This window comes from Watersipora subatra, chromosome 1, assembly GCF_963576615.1.
Source record: "Watersipora subatra chromosome 1, tzWatSuba1.1, whole genome shotgun sequence".
NCBI lineage: Eukaryota > Metazoa > Bryozoa > Gymnolaemata > Cheilostomatida > Watersiporidae > Watersipora > Watersipora subatra.
The window spans coordinates 11143275-11161788 of record NC_088708.1 but is presented as its reverse complement, the minus strand read 5'-3'; the positions used below and the strand labels follow the sequence as shown (position 1 = coordinate 11161788).

Here is an 18514-nt window from a genome sequence, read left to right as displayed (position 1 = left end):
CTGCTGCTTGTTGTAAGATTGGAGCCATCCTGCATAGATAATAGATTTTTTATATTTTTCAGGTTGACCAAATCTAAGAAAATCTCAAGTGTGTCAGCCTAAATATTTCCTTGCACTGATGTATGTTAGAGAACTCGAACACATAGCAACATGACGGAAGTAGATCAATCAACAACAGAAAAACCTGCTGATGACGGTCAACAAGCAATCACTCCAGAAACCATGGGAAAGCAAAGCAGTTTTTGTGATGAAGAAAAAGATACCATTACTACAGAGAAACAAACGACTGAAAGTAGTAAGGAGAGCAGAGTTACTGCCAAACTAAAAAAAGAGGTCGACAAACAGCTTTTGTATTACATTCACAATGAGCGACGTCTCCTAGAATTTAACGGTGGCAGCAATAAACTCTTTGTATACGATTGTAACAATCGTTTGAAGAGAGAGGAAAGCAAGCAACCAGAAGATCAGCACACATCTTATCGCTCACGTACTCCAGTGTCTAGGCGTGAGAAGAAGCGGCTTATAGAATCTGCACATACAACGCTCAACAAACTGGATGTTAGCGAAATATGGAAGTACCATAGACATAGAGTTGAAGCTCAAGCACAGGAAAATGAGTCTCGTGTCTACAACTATTCCAGGCATGTAGGAAACATCATGCGCAGCGCTCAATACAACCAACTTTGTAAAGATATAGCAAAAAGGAGAGGTCAATTAATACATGAATAGTTTATATTATGTTCTTATCTCGCTACTGATCTATTCATGCTATCAGTACAATAGACTTGTACAGGCTAACTGTTCACTCTATTAGCTTCAAACAATATTGTTTATTGTGTTTAATCAATGATAAGCAGAGAGCTATGTAATAGCAGCGTGCCATTGTATTGTCAAGGGTTAATCAGCTGACGTAGTTGATGAGAGACTGAACTTGGACGACTGACATAAGTCCTCATGACATGTTATAAGGAATTATATTTTAATAAAGGAAGTTATATTAATATAGAATTGGACAATACTATAATACAACATTATTAATCGTATATTAAACTTGCACGCTAAAAGCTTGGGCTGATTACTCGTCCACCATATCTACTCTTATTGAAATGCCTAACGTCACAAGCCTCATGACTTGGTCATCGGCTCATAGCCAAACTATAACAAAATCTCCAATAAATAGGCTGATGCCGCAAAGGTAAAGATGTGAACAGTACACAATAGGTTAGAGGTCAATGTGTACTTGTAGGACTGAGTAGGAAATCTCTCATCTAAACTGAATAGAACTTATTCGAAGACCGATGGAGTCTTTGCCTATCTCGGTTGTCTGGGAAACACGACACACTTGTCCCTTGTACTCGGGTAGATAACAGGCTCCGGAAAGTGGACATTTTACAACTGGTTTTCCCCTGCAAACATCACACTCATTGATGTGAGAAGGTAGCTGAAGAGTGTTAGCCACTGTGCAAATAATAAGTTATTGATTGATTCGTAAAATGAACTTCAAAAAGAACTACTATTCCAATACCTTTGACATATTGACAGAAATGCTTATTACACTTCTAGAGCGTAAGGACTAGATGTGTGCACTCTCAAGTAGGTCTGCTCGCAGTATACAGGTAACTAGCGACTAAACAGAAAAGGTATACGCACTGACCTATATATAGGAGTGTAACTCGCTGCGCATATATCAAATGGGTTGTGTTGGTCATACTTGAGCTCATGGGCATCTGTTGGAGTCCTTTCACAGTGTTGGAGGATTGTCCTTGTCTACAAAAATACAGATGAAAGTTCACTAATTTGTGGCCCTAATGATTAAACCTGGTTGCCTAATGTACTGGTAAAGAGGCGACGACTAGGTAACTAACTTCCTAAAACTGACAGGTGTTTGATAACTCCAAAGTCTGCATGAACATATAGGTATCAAGAAAACGCTTAAGCAATTACCTGTTTAGCCATCTCCGGCTTTGGCCCAAGCTCGAGCAGTCGACGCGCGAATGACGCAGCAGTCTTGAAATTTTTGAGTTTGAAGAAAAGCGTTTGCGCAGTTTTAAGAGTGAGGATAAGATGCTGCGGTTGGAGACTGCAATGGGTGAAGTAGGCAGCCATCTCACACAGTCGTTTCTGGTCAGATAAAGTGGCCTTGGGCAGTTCCTTACGAGCTATCTCCATGGAGAGACCAACAATGTACTCGCGGCAAATATCTACTAGCTGTTGAGCCTGTAAATATGCGTTAGATATGGTAGGCAGTGTCATGAGATAAGTGACGGCAGGTGCTGTGTCTCAACTAGCTAAATACAGGACATAACTTGTTTGCATAAAGAAACCATGTAAAATATCAACTTTTTACTTACCACATAGAATGTTCATCAACAACACAAGTGAGGGACCACAGCTCATAATGTATTCAGATGATATCAATGTTTTATGAGTACAGTTAGTAATGAAGAATGAGAGGTGAGTAGACCAGCCTACCTCTGTAATATCCTGTCTGCTCTCCACTACGAGCAGAGGTACTGTGAGAAGTATGCCACGGAATTTTTCAATGGCGTCAACAAACTTTCCTAGTGTGGTGAGTTGATAGGCCTGTTGGAGTCGGGAAGCGAGGTGGGGCAGCTGTACACCAACAGCAGGCAACCCACTTTTTGCACTCGCCGTTTGCCTAAAATATTATCACCTTACTAAAGCCTGCGGCTAAACAAAACAAATCCTAAACTCTATTATCGGTTTTTTTTCATTCTGGAATAAATTTCCTAATCATACATGCTGAACTTTGTTTGACAAACAAACTAAGCTATTGAATACATTGTAGTAAAAGCTAAAAACTGCAAATAACACATCAGCCCTAACATGAACTAGACACCCAGCTGCTCGAATCTAGCTGAGGCACTGTCATTCAGAGAGACACACTTTGCTTGAAGTCTATGAACTTTAACTCACCAGTTCCTTAGGGGATATCCGTTAAGGGGTGGCAGAGAAGGAATGCCAACATAGCAAGTCTTAGAGGACTGGTATGACTGCATGAACACAGGCTTGTAGGCTTCAAAATCAACCACTCCTATTTGGTCATGAAGCAACTGTAGAAATAAAGAAATATAAAAGCAATGAAATAGAAACAAGCTCCACTCAAGAGCACATGACTACCAATAATTGAAGATGCAAGGCCATACCTTCTATACGAGCTGGTAACAGCAAACTAACTAATCTTCATAAACTATAGCAACTCACCCTCATAGCCGTCTCAAAGGAGCCTGATTTGATATGGTCTGCAGCGAGTTGTGAATTGTTACACCATGCTTGACTCGGATTCGTTCCCTTTACTGGCACAACAAAGAATCCATCTGCCCCCACATCATCACCGGCTGGTCCTAGTTCCTGCATTGACAGCAATAGCAGAGTGGGCAATTAACTTTGTAAATTGGCTCTGTTTAAGCGTATAGTAAATATTTCCAAATTCCTCACAAGCGAAAGAGAACCAAGAGCAGGTCAGCTGAGAATACCTCAAGTCCCAAGTCATCATCATCTCCGTCCCAGCCGCCTGCATCTGCATCAGCAAACTCATCATCCTCCCCCTTCGTATCTGTTCCAAAATCATCTAAGAACAAGACCAAATCAAGGTTGCATTTTTTTAGTGCAAGTCGAGAGTATTAAAACCAAAGTTAGTCATTGTGTTGTCTTACGGCGATGACCCTTGTAGCAATAGCACTGGTGACACATTTAGCAACAGGAATGATGACCCTTACAGCAAAACTACTGATGAACCTTATAGCAATTGGACTGGTGACCTTATAGCAATAGGACTGATGAACCTTATAGCAATAGGACTGATGACCTTTATAGCAATAGTACTGATGACCCTTATAGCAATAGTACTGATGACCCTTATAGCAATAGTACTGATGACCCTTATAGCAATAGGACTGATACCAACCAGCCAAGTGAAACTCACCAAGATCATCATCACCCCAGCCCTCTCCTTCTACTTCAAGATCTGCAGCAGCGGCTGCTGCAGCTAAAGTGTTGGCAGCGCTGCCTGTTGCATGCTGCCTAGCAAGCATGGCTCCTTCAAAGAATCCCTTGCTGGTAGTCAGCAGCGGCCAATTGCTCTCTTGCTGACTAACAGGTACAGGTGGAAGTAGTAGCTGCGCTCCTGGGTAAAGATCGGGGGTCTTTTCTCCTTCTGGGAATGAATCAGCTATCTCCGCTGCTTCTTCCAATCCATGGGTGGCTGCCGTCAGGTATGCCAGAGATTCTGCACAAGCATTATGTGTTAGGTAACTGATGAAAAACAACTAAACAACACAAGCACTAAACAGTTACAAACTAGAAAAAAACAAGAACGTACTTTGTCCACACGACTTGAGAATCTTTACTCGCTCTGAAACATCGCCCAAGTACAGAGCATTCTGGTAGTGGCCACTCGTATCCTTGCGGATCTCCGCTGCAGAATAGAAGTTGCATAAAAGAATCGGTTTACAAAATTCAGTATGATATATATGCAGCCTGTTGGGTATGAAATTGGTTTCAAATTTAAAAACTGGAGTAGAGCGTAAAGGTTATAAATGAAATTTTTTGAAAAGAATTATAATAGGAGAGCTCTTGCACTTCTAAACCGACACTCATGATTATTCAAACATTCAAACCATTTCAACAAATGCATGTGACAACCAAATTTCAATGCAAAAAGGCTGAGTTGCATCCAGTGAATTGGTATCCGCCAGACAAATGAGGTAGGGGAGAAAATTCCACATTTAGTTAGTTGCAATAATTTATAAAAGAGGAATATTGTTGTCTTTTTAAGAGAATGGAGGAATAATCTTTCTACTACTCGGTAAAGAAACTACTCGTACTGTTTTGCTGCCAGAGTGTGAGTAACTTCTTGGGTCAAGGAAATAGAATAAATGGTAAATGAACGATACATTACTGCTATTATACGCTTAAAAGTTGGAATTCAGCATCCTAATGAATTTATGGATAATAAATATATCTAATTTAACATGAAAGGCACATTGGGCACTAACAATATGGTTAAACGGGTTTCCTCATGGCAACAAATGTTCTTTAAATGTTGTATAGATTTCCAAAAAGCTGCGCAGAATTACTTAGAAATTGGCATACAGACTGCTGACCTTTCAGTAAAGGTTTCAGAGATAGTTTTCCAAAAATTTCAAGTTTTATAAACTTATTCTTTACAATGCGGTATATTGTGATTTAATCAAAAGAAAATTTAGAAATCTCTCTACAATTTAATCCTAATTAAATCATTCCAAATAATTATCTACATTAGCCTCCACCTTGAATTCTTACAAATTTGTTTAGATTGGAACATCTAATTTGGCTATCGCTGTGAGTAGTTTTCACAAATGCTCAAATTTAGTTTATTTTTAAAGTTTATCAACTAAATTGTTTCCAGTCATTTTGTTACGATTATTATTTTACTGTTTTTGACAAAAATTATACATATACCGTAAAGCCTCTATTTGACCGCCACTATGAGAGAAGGGTTGAAAAGTAGAGCGCCGCCCTCTATTTGAACGCCACCTCCGTTTGACCGCCACTGAACCCATAATGTCAGGTAATCAGTAAAAAAGTGTCCACAAAATCGTATTAATAATGAATCGTTTACATTATTAACAATCAATTCTCTCGGGTTAAAACTTTGAAAGCAACACCATAGAAATAATCAATAACGGTTTCAGGCTAATAGTTTTTCCTTGTTTAACACGATCTTGATACTTCGAAGTAGCCTACATATACGTATAGAGAAAGGTTTAAATTTACGATAGTAGATGAACTTTCAAAGCAACGCCATAGAAATAATTACTAACTGCCTCAGGCTAGTAGGTCCTTGTTTAACGCGGTCCTAATACATCGAAGAACATCCATATAAAAAAACGGTTTGCAAGTTTTGGACCAAAGGTTATGTTTAGCGAGCAAACTTTTACGCATCGCATGTGTGCTAAATGCAGCGCGTAAAAGTTTTGCTCTGCCAAAAAATTGTTTGGACGCTAATATAGATTAGTTCAGCAGTGTAGAAGAAGAGTTGAGATCAGAAGATATTGTAGAAGGTACTGGACAACTAGAAGATGTTCATTCCACCGAAAGCAACAATCAGAACGCATTTATCCGAGCAAACGATAAAAATATTTTTGTTTTAAAAATGTTAATTTTTGTTTCTGCATGTAATATAAGTATGGTTCGTTTATGTCACTTGTTCATGAATATATATTTGTATCATTTGATAGATTATCATTATATAACTCATAAATATGCAGATTTATAGCATGTTATTTAATAGCATCCTTGCGGCTATCTTAACACGGCTTACAGTGGATCGATGCTCATAACTCCACTTCTATTCACATAAAACGCTAGTCTTTACTAGTTTTAGCAAACATATCATTGATTGCAATGAGTTTTTATGCAACATTGTTAAATATAGATATAAAATAAAAATATGTCTTCAAATTTAGAGTAAAATAAAAATTGAAAATGCCAATAAATTGCAAAAAAGGACACAGGATATAATATCATCGCGAGTTAATTGCAAGCAATAGATAGCAACTGGTAGAGATATTTCTCGATGCTTATTTTTTAAGAGATTTTTGACAAGTTGGAGGTAAGTTAGCAGATTTATTGCATCCAAAAGGTTTAATATCGCTCCACTGAAAAAAGAGCAAAATATAGGCGACATTCGCTTTACAAAAGGGCTAAATAAATCTTCGAAGATTCTGACGAGCTTTTTAAAAAATACACCACCAGCCTCTATTTGAACGGCGCCTCCAATTGACTGCCACTATAGAAGAAGGGTTGAAAAAAAGAGCGCCACGTTGCTCAACTAGAGGTTTTACAACATATATGAAAACAAATATGTTGATTCTTTAGTTACTAATACTCGTTATTACACCTTTTAATAGAAGGTAGCATAATAAAACCTGGCAAGTAAGCCTCAATTTTTGCATAGGTATGATGATCACCAGCATTCTTAAAAAGAAATCTCACCTATTTTCATCATCTTTTTTAACTTCTCTAGATTGCCTGTAATGAGATAGAGGAAAGAGAGCTTGTCAAAGTTCTTGGTCCTCTGATATGCCATCTCAACAATCTGATGATTGCCCTGAAGCAGCGCTGCCTCGCCGAGCTTCTCCCAGCAGTCCTTGTCGTCAAGGGCGCGGGCTGCCTCTAGTGCTATCTGATAAATAAATTTACGTAGTCCTGAAAAGCTACACACCCTTTTAAGCTTGTGACAACTAATTCCAAAGCAAACTGTCTTCAAAAGCTATTATTATCAACATAAAAAAAACTCATCGATACATCATAGGCAAATGACAAAAACTTTGAACTCCACTTTACTCTAGAAAGAATGAAAATTAGCAAGGAATGAACCTAGTAAAATCTGTTGCTTAACTTTAATAACAAACACCAATTGTAAGTAAAATATTACTTACATCAATGTTTCCACATTCCAACGCGAGGCCAAAGCGTGTCTTCTCATCTTTAACAAAGTGCAGAGCGACCTCCGGATAACCTTTTTTCTGCAGATAGGAGATGATAGACTGTCCGACTAGTTTAGCTGTCTTCACCATGTGTAGTACCTGCAAGAGATAGTGCATATTTTTCACAGTAGTGTTTCCTATGAAAAAGCAAACACTTTTTTACTTGTTAAAACTAATGACTACAGAGACTGACTCGAGAGTAACAAGTAACAAGGTTGGTAAATAGAAACCTCGTCATAGTGTCTGTTGACCAAAGCAAGCTTAAACTTGTACTCGGTGGCATCTATGTTAAGGATTCTAGGCCGGCACTCCCTGTCCATGCAGTAAACCTGGTTGCCCTTTACACGGGTAACATAAATGGGCATGTCCAGGGTCCGGACGATTCCAGAGTCTCTGCAACAGACAGCAAAATCAATATCACCAGAATGAGCTAGAATGGTGTTAGAAATAGATAAGAAAGACCCACCAAACCAGAGGCTACATAGTCAAAGAAGGATGATAGGCAAGAATACACACCCACTGCTCAGTGCATATTTCACGTGGTTGCTTGTCGTATAAACAAATACTCCTGCTTCATCCCAAGCACCACTTTTGATCTTGGTTGACTCATGAATGGTAGCGAGTACAGTGAGTGCTTTGGTGCAGATGGCGAGTACTGTAAATGAAAAATAGTTTCTGAACTGCTAAAGAAAACTGATGCATCAGAAAGCTTGACTTGCTCCTTTTTAAGGAATCATCAAAGATATATTAGTCATAACTCTACATAAGAGTGTCCATAAAGCAGGGTTGGCAAAAATATCAATACAGTCAAACATGGATAACTCGGACTTCACGGGACCGAACAAAAGTGTTCGAATTATCAGAGCAGTCAAGTTATCAGAGCACTGTCACAAGTCCATGTATTTACTTATTTATTAGTAGATACATGTACATATGCAAACTATAATATAAATCAAAAGCACAAATGGCTTGTTTCAAATTGAATGCTTCTAATGTAAAGTTTAAAACGTTTTTATGAAAAAGTATAGAGATTTTTCTATCACTTGAGATTGGTTTGTTGTTTGAGGTGATGTTATTGCCAGGACGTTTTTTTAGATTGACATTGGCAAAACTTGATCGTTGTTGAAATGCTCAAAAGAAAAGACATCTTTTTCTTTTGAGCGTTTTACCCACGATCAATTTTGCCGATTTTTCTTGAAGTTTATGCAACTTCAAGAAAAAGTTACCAAAGAAAAATCCCTTACTTTACCTGGGATTCGTTAAGAGCAACACTCCGAGGCAGTTCAATTAGAAGTTTTACGAGGTTTAACGGTACATTGTATATCACTCACGCTTTTTGAATGGATACTTATTGAATGTACACACGTATTCTGTGTTTAGGTCAAACGATGAATAGTTTTTTTAGCTAAGACAACGTATACGTTTAATAAAAACAATTTTTAAGACGTTTTAAACATTCAACATTCCGACGTTGATTCAACACGGAATCAACGTCGGAAAACTATTCGTCACGGGCTAGCCGGGTCACGCACTCAAGGATTTTCGCCACGCACATACAAAACAACATGCTGTTTTTGTTTTGTATGTGCGTGGCGAAAATCCTTGCGCGCGTGACCCGGCAAGCCCGTGCTATTAATCGTATAGCAGTATAAATCAAATTTGACCAAAACTTTAGAAAAGTCGTTGATAAAATTATTTTGCCGATGGTGGTAATAACAACGCTTATGAATTACGAAAAGATGAGGTTTACCTCTATGGCTTTGAATAAAGTGATTTTCTAAAGCGATAACAACCGTTTCGGTAGCCGTTGGGCAAAAAAACAGTTCGAATTAACAGTGTTGAGTTCGAGTTATCTATAGCAATTTATCATTACGTGGGAACGGACCAAAGAAACCGTTCGAATTAACCATGTGTTCGAGCTATCCGTGGACGAGTTATCCATGTTTGACTGTATTTAAAAAAATATCATATCAATGATATATATATCATGAAATTTATTGATATTTTTCATATTTATTGATATTTATGAAACAAATGACATTTTTGAAAAAAAAATTGTAGCTAGGTTGAACTTGTATGGTGTTTACATTGTGATTGATGTATTTTATAGGTTGCATAGGACCAGTCAGCAATGTTTAATACCAAAAACTTGATTTATTGTAAGCTTAGTATAATAATATTTATATATATATATATATATATATATGAAAATGTCCGTCAACCATTGGATTGGAAATCATGACATGAATGCAAAGTGCAAACAAAATAGTGCAAATAGTAAATACACACTGTGATAGTCCAAGCATGTTCTAATGTCCTACTCTTGTCTAGTTTAGGTATTTGTAAACAAACACCAGCTTGCCAGCTTCGACCACACCGAGACAATTTCTCAACTTGCTGTGAACCAGTCCACATGATGAAAACACACGCTCAACACTAGCAGTCAGAGTTATATCATCATATTTATAGATTTTATACTGAGCCAGGATCCTTTGAAGCTATTCATTGAAAGATTTTCACAGAAAATGATAAGATGAGTTACTCTGTCATCTCAGTGAGTCAGTGCAATGTGCCTACAATTCTGTTTCTGGGTGTCAGATTGTTCAATTCAAAATCATGAATTATGAAGTTCAAAGGGTTTTCAGCAGGCTGGTCTTCCAATAAGGCAATAAAATATAACAGTTTAAAATGAGATGAGATAATCAGGTTAGGGTGATAGTACTGAGATGAAGGAATACAATTTAGATCTGAAAAACTCTTAACTCAAACACTAATTAATTGGTCTGACTGTCTTTGTTTGTCTGTGTTGGGTAAGCCTAATAGGCCCCTATGCAAGTATTTGATGATTTTAGGTGTTATATAGCATTTTTAAACTGTTAGCAATAGTTGTAAAATGAAAACGGAATGATAAATTGAATATTTTTCAAAAATATCGATTTTTTGGACCCAATAATATCATATCTATCTGTGATATATATCGATGATATATATCAAGCAATATATATCAAACCAACCCTGCCATGAAGATATATACTCAAATAGCAAGCCATTTAATATAGCTACTAAAACAGTTAAATAGCAACATGAAGAACCACGCATTGTGGTATTATGGATTTGATAGAAATGCTAAAGGAAAGCAGAGGAATAAAAGAATTTCCTACCAGATACGACTGACTTTAAAAAGTAAAAAAACAATCTATAAAACTAGGCAGTCAATTCATAAATTGTTCAATAAACAAATCAATTCATAAAGTCACACAAATCTAAAGTCACACAAACCAAACGATACAACGCCTCTTCTTAGACTACGCATTAGTGCAGATATTGCCATCCAGACATACATACAAACAGCTGTAATAATTTAGTCTGAAATAAATGGAGTTTTTAGCAACTACAACACGTTTTGAATATTAATAGTAACTGTACCCTAAATAGCATACAATATATCACATCTACGTGTGGTTATAGTTCCAATGGTTGACTTATATTACAGTATCAGCTGACATACAAGTATCTAAGTTAACTAATGCTTGTAACATAGTGCCAGTTGGAAATTATCTTGCTTCGAAATGTTAACCCTTCGTGACCAGTCTAATAACAAATAACAGACATGTAGTTACCATGATTGAAGTCCATGATTAAGAAATACAATCCCACACAACAGGAGACACCAGTAGTTTTATCACTATGTAAGTAGATAGGTAGCAAGACCATTCTATGATCAAATTCATTGAAGCGGACAACCACCTAAACAATGAGCATTCATATTGGGACAATGTAGTAATAATAATAATAGTTGTAGTAGTAATAATAGTCATAGTAATAATAATAGTTATAGTAATAATAATAGTTATAGTAATAATAATAATCATAGTAATAATAATAATCATAGTAATAATAAGAGTTATAGTAATAATAATAGCTATAGTAATAACAATAATTATAATAACAATAATAGTTATAGTATTAATGATAATAATAGTTATAGTAATAATACTAATAGTAATAATAATGCAAGTAAAGAACTGTAATATGTCATATAAATAGGAACCCACCATGTTTGCTAAACACGGCAACAAAATTCATATCCGACGACCAAATCGCAAAGCGGCACTTGTTCATCTTGAGCACAGCCATCTGCCTGCAGAAAAAGTGTCACACGTTCAACAGCTTTACTCAGGAACACGCCAGACGTACTGAGCAACAGAGCAATAACTTGTCTATACAAATGATAACTGGTACGAACACTCACTTTTTCTGTTGGAGATCAAAGAGGATAACCTTGTCAGACTCTCGTAGCAGAAGTTTACCGGTGCCGGCATACATGATATCCTCAACATTGTTGGCTGGTATTTTCTTACTTACTTCATTACTGAGGTTCTTCACAACAATCTGAGAGAGAGAGCAACTCCAATAAGTATAGTGCAACAGCAACATCAAAGAATAAACTAAGGTAATGTCCAGACTAAGGCATTTTCTGCGGCATCGTATAGAATAAGAAGGCGAATAATCCTATTCAACCAGTGATATAACTCACTGTCTGAGTTCGGTCGAGAACTGCGAATCTGTTTCTCGCCACCCAGATGGCTGAGAGCCCAGACGATCTCTTTCCTTCTGATGAGTCAGGATTTTGAGAGTCGCTGTCTTTCGGTATCTTGTGCAAATCATAGACGCTGTTGTCAGCATTCTGCGTCCGCTAAAGCACACCAAAACCATGTCACCAAAAGAATGCCAAGAAAAGTGAATGATTGAATACAATACAGATGCAATGCATCGGCTGCAATACATCTACTGCAACACATCTGCTGCACAAGCTAAATAAATATGATATACATACTGTGGTGAGAAGGACAGAGTTCTCAGTGGGGTTGTAAGACATGCTGTGCACTGGAGTCCGTGAGCTACAACACAATGAACAGCATTGTGTTGCTCAATAGTTTTACCATAGTCAGATACAATATATATCTAATGTAAAAACTCTATTTGAATGCCATGACCCTCTATTTTCCAATCCTTCCCCTATACGTAGTGGTGTTTCATAAGAGGTGACGTTCAAAGAGAAGGTGGTTACTTTATTTTTCAACTAGCTCATCAGAATTTTGGGAAGATAAAATTAATCCTTTTACGGGCGAAGCGATGTTAATGTCAGATATGTTTCGCACTCTCCTTCAGGCGGAGCAACATTAATGCCACAGCATTTGTGCTAAACCGTTTTGCATGTACGTCGAAGTATTAGACCGAGTTAAAGGTTGACTTGCAACAAAATTCACATTACAGTTATTTGGTATGAAAAGGTTCACCATGTCTTACTCTGCTCTGTTGTAGGTGATCAGATTATGTTGATTTGAACATCAGATTATTGTGATTTAAATCGATCTTTTGGGATGTTTAGGATTTTTTTGTAATTTGACTTTTTTCACTAATTTTTGCTCATGTAATGATTTGAACGTTACTTTATTTTGAACGTTACTTTATTTTGCCGCACATGCGAAAGAAAAACCGACGTGCATATAGCGTTATACTTATTATATATACAAACTGCAACAATCTACATGTAGTTCGTCGTGATAGATCGCCAGATGCGTCGACAAAACCAAGAATAGGGTAGCTGCGCATTGTTCATAAATACAAAGGCGATCGATTGATGCAGGTGTTACAGCGTCGGTCTACCAATTCAAATGTCACGAATTGGAGTAACGGCGAAAGTTCTTTTTTATTGTAACCTTGACCCCTACATGCAGATGGATTACGAACAGGTGATACCGCGTTTTGTAAAATATTTTGTTGTTTTGCTTTGTTATAGAAGTACAAAATATTTGTTTAGTTTTACATTGCAGAGTGCCCTTTGCTGTTTAGAAAAATAAGCAAATCGCTGTACATGAACGTTGAAGATGTGCACTCCCATTAACTTATTTTAGAACCACCGCAATCATGGTCTATAAAAAAAGTGAGATCGATCATAAAAAGGAGAAAAGTTGTCGATGCAAACTAATAATGCTGCAGTTACGGTACAGCCAACAAATTAAAAAAAGTTAACTCAAGTTTTCTTCTTTTTGTATGCCCAAAGTGTCTTGGAACGGATTAGATAATTTACATGTATGTTACTGTTCTTATAACGTAAAATCCCTATAATGTAAATGTTCCTGGAAAGGATTATTTATGATGTAGGAGTGCGTACTGTAGCTTGTTGCAGCCACAAGAAACCAAAGTGTAGATGCGAGAATAATGACTTGTATATTCTACAGCAAATATTGACAAGCGTGGAACCTTTCTATAACATACCTCCTGAGCTGCATGACAGCCACATCTTTTGAGGTTCTGAAGTCCAGCTTCCTCAGGTACTTCTCCTTGCAATAGTACAGCAGGTTCTCATAGACAGCATAGGCGGGTCGCTCCCTTTCCAACTTGAACACAAGCATTCCACTGTCATGGCCTAAAATAATAATCTCAAAAGGATAACATTAGTTTTGAGTTGACATTTCAAACATCGCGACACAACATTGTGGGTTTAGCCAGTTCCTATTCTAAAATATACGAGTGTTAGTTCAACAAGCTATGGTTTACAACTTACAACATAATAGAGAATGACAACATAAACCGGAGAAGGGACAGTAACTAAACAACTGCTATTGTATACTGCTGCTATTGCTACAAAAACCTTAGCTGAGGCAAGTTCCTCTTACGCGGACACATACCAGCAGCGAAGAGATTGAGTGTAGGATGAGCAGCCACAATCCAAAATCGGTCATGTTCTCTTCTGAAGGTGTGGAGACAGGTCCTCTTTGTCATGTCCCAGACTTTGATGCTTTTGTCCTCGCTATTGCTCATGATAATGTCTTGTCGTGGATGGAAAAGCACGCTGGATACATTGTTGTAGTGTCCTCTGCAGGTGTCGACCTCCCATGCTTTTGAGTCTAATAGACATACTCAAACTGTCATTGAGTATTCAGACTACACAAAGGTAAATAATACGGTACGCTAAAGCAGATATTTCTAAATGTTACTTCAAAAGTTCTGCTTGTTGAAACCAGTTCAGCTAATAATACAGAGTTGTCTCATCCTTTTATATACAAAATAAAAAAATCGGCAAAGCAACTTCAGATTCTGTATTTAGATTGGGCTGTTTATTATTAAAGAATGATACACCAAAGAGCTACATAATGAAATTGAGCACATGATCATTACCTGTAGAACGACTAGCAGTTGAAAAATAACAAATATTATCGTAAAAACAAGAAGTAAAAAAACTACACACAGTACATGTATATATACATATATCCATGTGAGGAGTGACAGTGTGAAGTAGAGTGAATTGTGCAGGCTGAAATAAGAGAATCACGTGTTGATACGTTGGTATGAAAGTAAGAGCAGTTCTATCCCTAATGCAAGTGTTCCAAGCAGGCAACATGTATTACCACTACTATGACTAGTGTGACTAGTGTGAATGTTCTCCCTTTTGAGGTCCAACTAGTCACAAGTGAATTAAAAAAATTACAACAGACCGTTAATCCTTTGACTGTCACATTATTTGTTGTGCCAAATGCTACGGCATTTCTTACAGCATTTCTTCACTAAAAACCCCAGTATTTTGTTTAGGCTCTTGCTGTTATTACTTGGTCTATCTAGTCCAAATTAATAGAATGTCTTTGGAACTCTTTGGGTGACCTTATAGCAAACCAGTAGATGCTGAATATAAAATAACATGTTTTTGAAGTAAAATATAAATGTCTGGGCTCTTATACTTCATAAATGCAGTTTTATTTTGCGGCTAAAGGTGTTAAGATAACGTGAAAGTAGTTTGGACAAGCTAAAATAATGAGGATAAAACGCAGAGTTACATAACATAATAGGAATATTAAACAAACCGGAAAAGAAGCTTTGGAAAAACATAAAACCGACTAACAAAAATATTTGTAGCGTTTAAAATATGATTATCAATAGTATAAACTTCCCAAAATTAAAGATGATGAGTGCTTCCACAAAGGTTTCAAATTTAAATAAACAGCCATTGTAACGTTAGACATAAAACACCAAACAAAAACATAAACATTTTTATAGAAACGAAAGGTTTCAAATAATAGACTTTTGCAAAGCATCATTCTTTTCTATTGATTAGTAAAGCAATTACCAAGCAATACTGTGTTTCCTTGTAATATTTCATAGACGTATAAAGGTTTATACTGTGTTGGAACTCAGGTTAAGTGAGCTGTCACAAAGTTTTTGCAACTATTACTAAATATTTAAGAATCGTTTGCAACATCACAAATGGGTGCTATTTTGCTGTTATCTATTTCTTTTACCACTCTTAATTAAATACTCGTCCTAACTGTCTAAAACTGCTTCATAGGCAATCTAAATATATTTCTACCGTGAATATATAAGGTTTGTAGATATTTTGTAAACATATGCGCATTCACCGATCGTTAAGTTTGCGAATATAGCGCCCAAAGGGTTAAGGAATGCGGCAAATCTTAATGTCAGTTGAGACACAATTTGTGATAATCCTATCGATCATCACTGACACTGAACAATACAGTTCAAATCACAAAGGTATTGATAAATTGTAGTAGTGTAAGCAACCTAAACTGAGTTTTACTATGTTTTTAAGAAGAGCTGATGGGAGGGAATGGGCAGTAGATAAGTGTATACTGTACATCCGAGCTAAAACCCACCATTCATTCTCCATAGCTTGACCTGTCGATCATCAGCTCCGGAAACAACGAGAGGAAGGGTAGGGTGGAAGGAGACCCAGTTCACTCCTCTGTCATGACCTTCGAGTACATGCTTGACAACCGCATCAGGTGTGCCAAATAACTCTGTCTGCTGCATCTGCGATGGCCTTTCGCTGCCAGTGCCAGCAGATATATTCTTCCTTCTAACTCCTTCAAACAAAAAGCAGCATCTAACTCTTCCACATAATGCATCACACAAATAGGTAAAATTGAATTAGTGAATGTAACCATAAACACTGATAAAGCACCATAAGACAACATCAACACTCAATTAAATTGGATTGGGGAGAATTAATCAATAACCGAGGTGCTGTAGCCCCACAACCTATTCAAAACGATATGTAACATGTCTACTAACCACTTGCGTCTCGTTGAGCCAATACTACCAAAAAATAACAAGAGAAACCTCAAGTCAAATATCAAGACAAATCTCAAAAGTCAAACCGCAATAGTAAAAAGCAGATGTCATATCTAGACGATGTGAGTTAAAGCAGACGAATTTGATTTTTTGTAAAATGGCTGATGCATAAGCGTGTGTACCTGAAATGTCCCAGACCCTTATAGTTTGGTCTAAGGATGCTGAGGCTACGAGATCTTCTGAGGGATGAAATGCGGCACACATAACATAGTGACTGTGACCGGCAAGCAGACTCACACATGTGCGAGACTGCCAATTCCATATCCTAATTGTCTGATCATCTGAAGAGCTCAAGATCCACGGATATGTCTAGAAGTATATCACAATGACATGATGCAAAAAAACTTGAGAAAAAGTAGACTGCGATGCAACAATTGCAAAGAACTAAGCAGCTGTGACAAAGGAGTGAATGAATAGCACATACATGATGGAATACAGTAGTCCGGATGTAATCCAAATGTCCAAGAAGAGTGAACAGGCAACGCCTTAGCTTGTAGTTCCAAACCTACAAATTGTGAAATATGCGTAGGCCTACAGCATCATAATAAACATTATATTAAACTCCCATCAGTATTAAAATCTTGGTAACACAAGCAGAAAACCAAAGCAGCAAAAACACTGATCGTCACTGAAATACTAGCTGAGTTTTAATGGTACACCACATCATAGACAGAGAGAAAGCATAACCTACTCTTATCTTATAATCATCACCACCAGAAACGAATAATGGTTGTTGTCTGTGGAAATCTATTCCTCTGACAGGGCCATCATGTTCTTCAAACTTGTCAATAAGTGTGCACATTCGATAGTCCCACAGCTGAATGTGCCCATTGTGCAAACTGCACAGAACCCAGGGACGAGTTGGGTGAAAAGTAAGTCCTGTGTAAGATACCATAAATTTAATATGTAAACATCGTTAAATGCAAGATTTGAATTTTGTGGAACGAAATAATTGTTTGTATCGTCAGTTTAAATAAATATACACAAGGTATTTATTTTGAACACCCCTTGAAACAAATTTTGCGGTAGTAATAAGATACCATAATAACTAGTTATTATGGTATCTTATTACTAACATATATACAGAAATTCTATATATATGGTAATAATAAGAGTATATTTATATGAATATATAGGGCCTACTCTATATATGGTATAGGCCTATATATGGATTATAAAAAGTATTGAGTATTATAGAAAGTATTGAGTATTATAGAAAGGAGAACATTAGTCAATTATAGTCAGCAGTTATTTTTAGCACTTGGTCATAAAACACAAACAATGAATTACTGCGGTTTATGGCTCACAACATATCTTAAATGTGGTTCTAAAGAAAAACTTCCACGGTAGTAGCTAAGACAGCATCTTTAAATCTGTTCATTATGTTCTGTGAGCAACCTTATTAAAAAACTCAAATTCCAATAATAACCATAAAAAATGATACTTTAAAGTAGCACATTATGAATGTCCATCATAATAACAGTATACGCTAATTAAGCTGCACAGTGTCAACGATTATTGCAGTTGAAATTACAAGTACAGTGTGTTTTAGTCTGATTGTTTGTAAATTACCTTTAACACGAGCAGACTTCGACTCAAACTTCGTAAGCATAGTTTGTTGCTGTTTTAGCCGAGTTCAGTATTTTATGTTGTCAAGTTCCAAATTCAATGAATTTGATCAAAATTTGCTAAACACCCCGGTTTGATAGAGACAGGAAATATGGACACGTAAGTGGCGCAGCCGTGTGAGCCTGTTGTATGATTGGCCAAAGACTCCAGTGGATGTAGCGTGCTACAAAGCGTATTATGTTTTTGTTACGGGTCAACTGAGTAAGACGTTTTTGTGGCAGATCGCTACTATACAATTTTAA

The 18514-nt window shown here is 36.9% G+C and overlaps 1 protein-coding gene across 2 annotated transcripts; it reads right to left on the bottom strand.

Moving 5' to 3' along the window:
* Nucleotides 1-957: 957 nt before the first annotated feature.
* LOC137406728 (coatomer subunit alpha-like) lies at nucleotides 958-18352 on the bottom strand. 2 transcript variants are annotated; one of them, XM_068093346.1, is made up of 25 exons: nucleotides 18216-18352; nucleotides 17335-17522; nucleotides 17068-17148; nucleotides 16766-16952; nucleotides 16584-16607; nucleotides 16166-16375; nucleotides 14189-14407; nucleotides 13776-13926; nucleotides 12331-12394; nucleotides 12031-12189; nucleotides 11746-11885; nucleotides 11549-11634; nucleotides 8010-8148; nucleotides 7724-7886; nucleotides 7446-7592; nucleotides 7000-7189; nucleotides 4343-4438; nucleotides 3947-4249; nucleotides 3498-3592; nucleotides 3226-3372; nucleotides 2938-3074; nucleotides 2473-2659; nucleotides 1945-2217; nucleotides 1655-1767; nucleotides 958-1406 (listed from the first exon to the last, which is right to left on the bottom strand). In XM_068093346.1, exons 1-25 carry the CDS (start codon nucleotides 18253-18255, stop codon nucleotides 1265-1267), a joined length of 3681 nt encoding a protein of 1226 aa, XP_067949447.1. In that variant the 5' UTR covers nucleotides 18256-18352; the 3' UTR covers nucleotides 958-1264. The 2 variants fall into 2 exon arrangements, with proteins under 2 accessions (XP_067949447.1, XP_067949452.1); XM_068093351.1 differs by lacking the exon at nucleotides 16584-16607.
* Between the last annotated feature and the right edge of the window lie 162 nt (nucleotides 18353-18514).

Bases quoted from the DNA above. Each gene is read 5' to 3' on its own strand.
- LOC137406728 (XM_068093346.1), bottom strand. From the start codon at position 18,255: ATGCTTACGAAGTTTGAGTCGAAGTCTGCTCGTGTTAAAG. The intron at 11,886-12,030 runs GTGAGTTATATC...TCTCTCTCTCAG, and splicing joins TTCTCGACCGAACTCAGACA to ATTGTTGTGAAGAACCTCAG. The intron at 7,593-7,723 runs GTTTCTATTTAC...TATCTCTTGCAG, and splicing joins TCAACAGACACTATGACGAG to GTACTACACATGGTGAAGAC.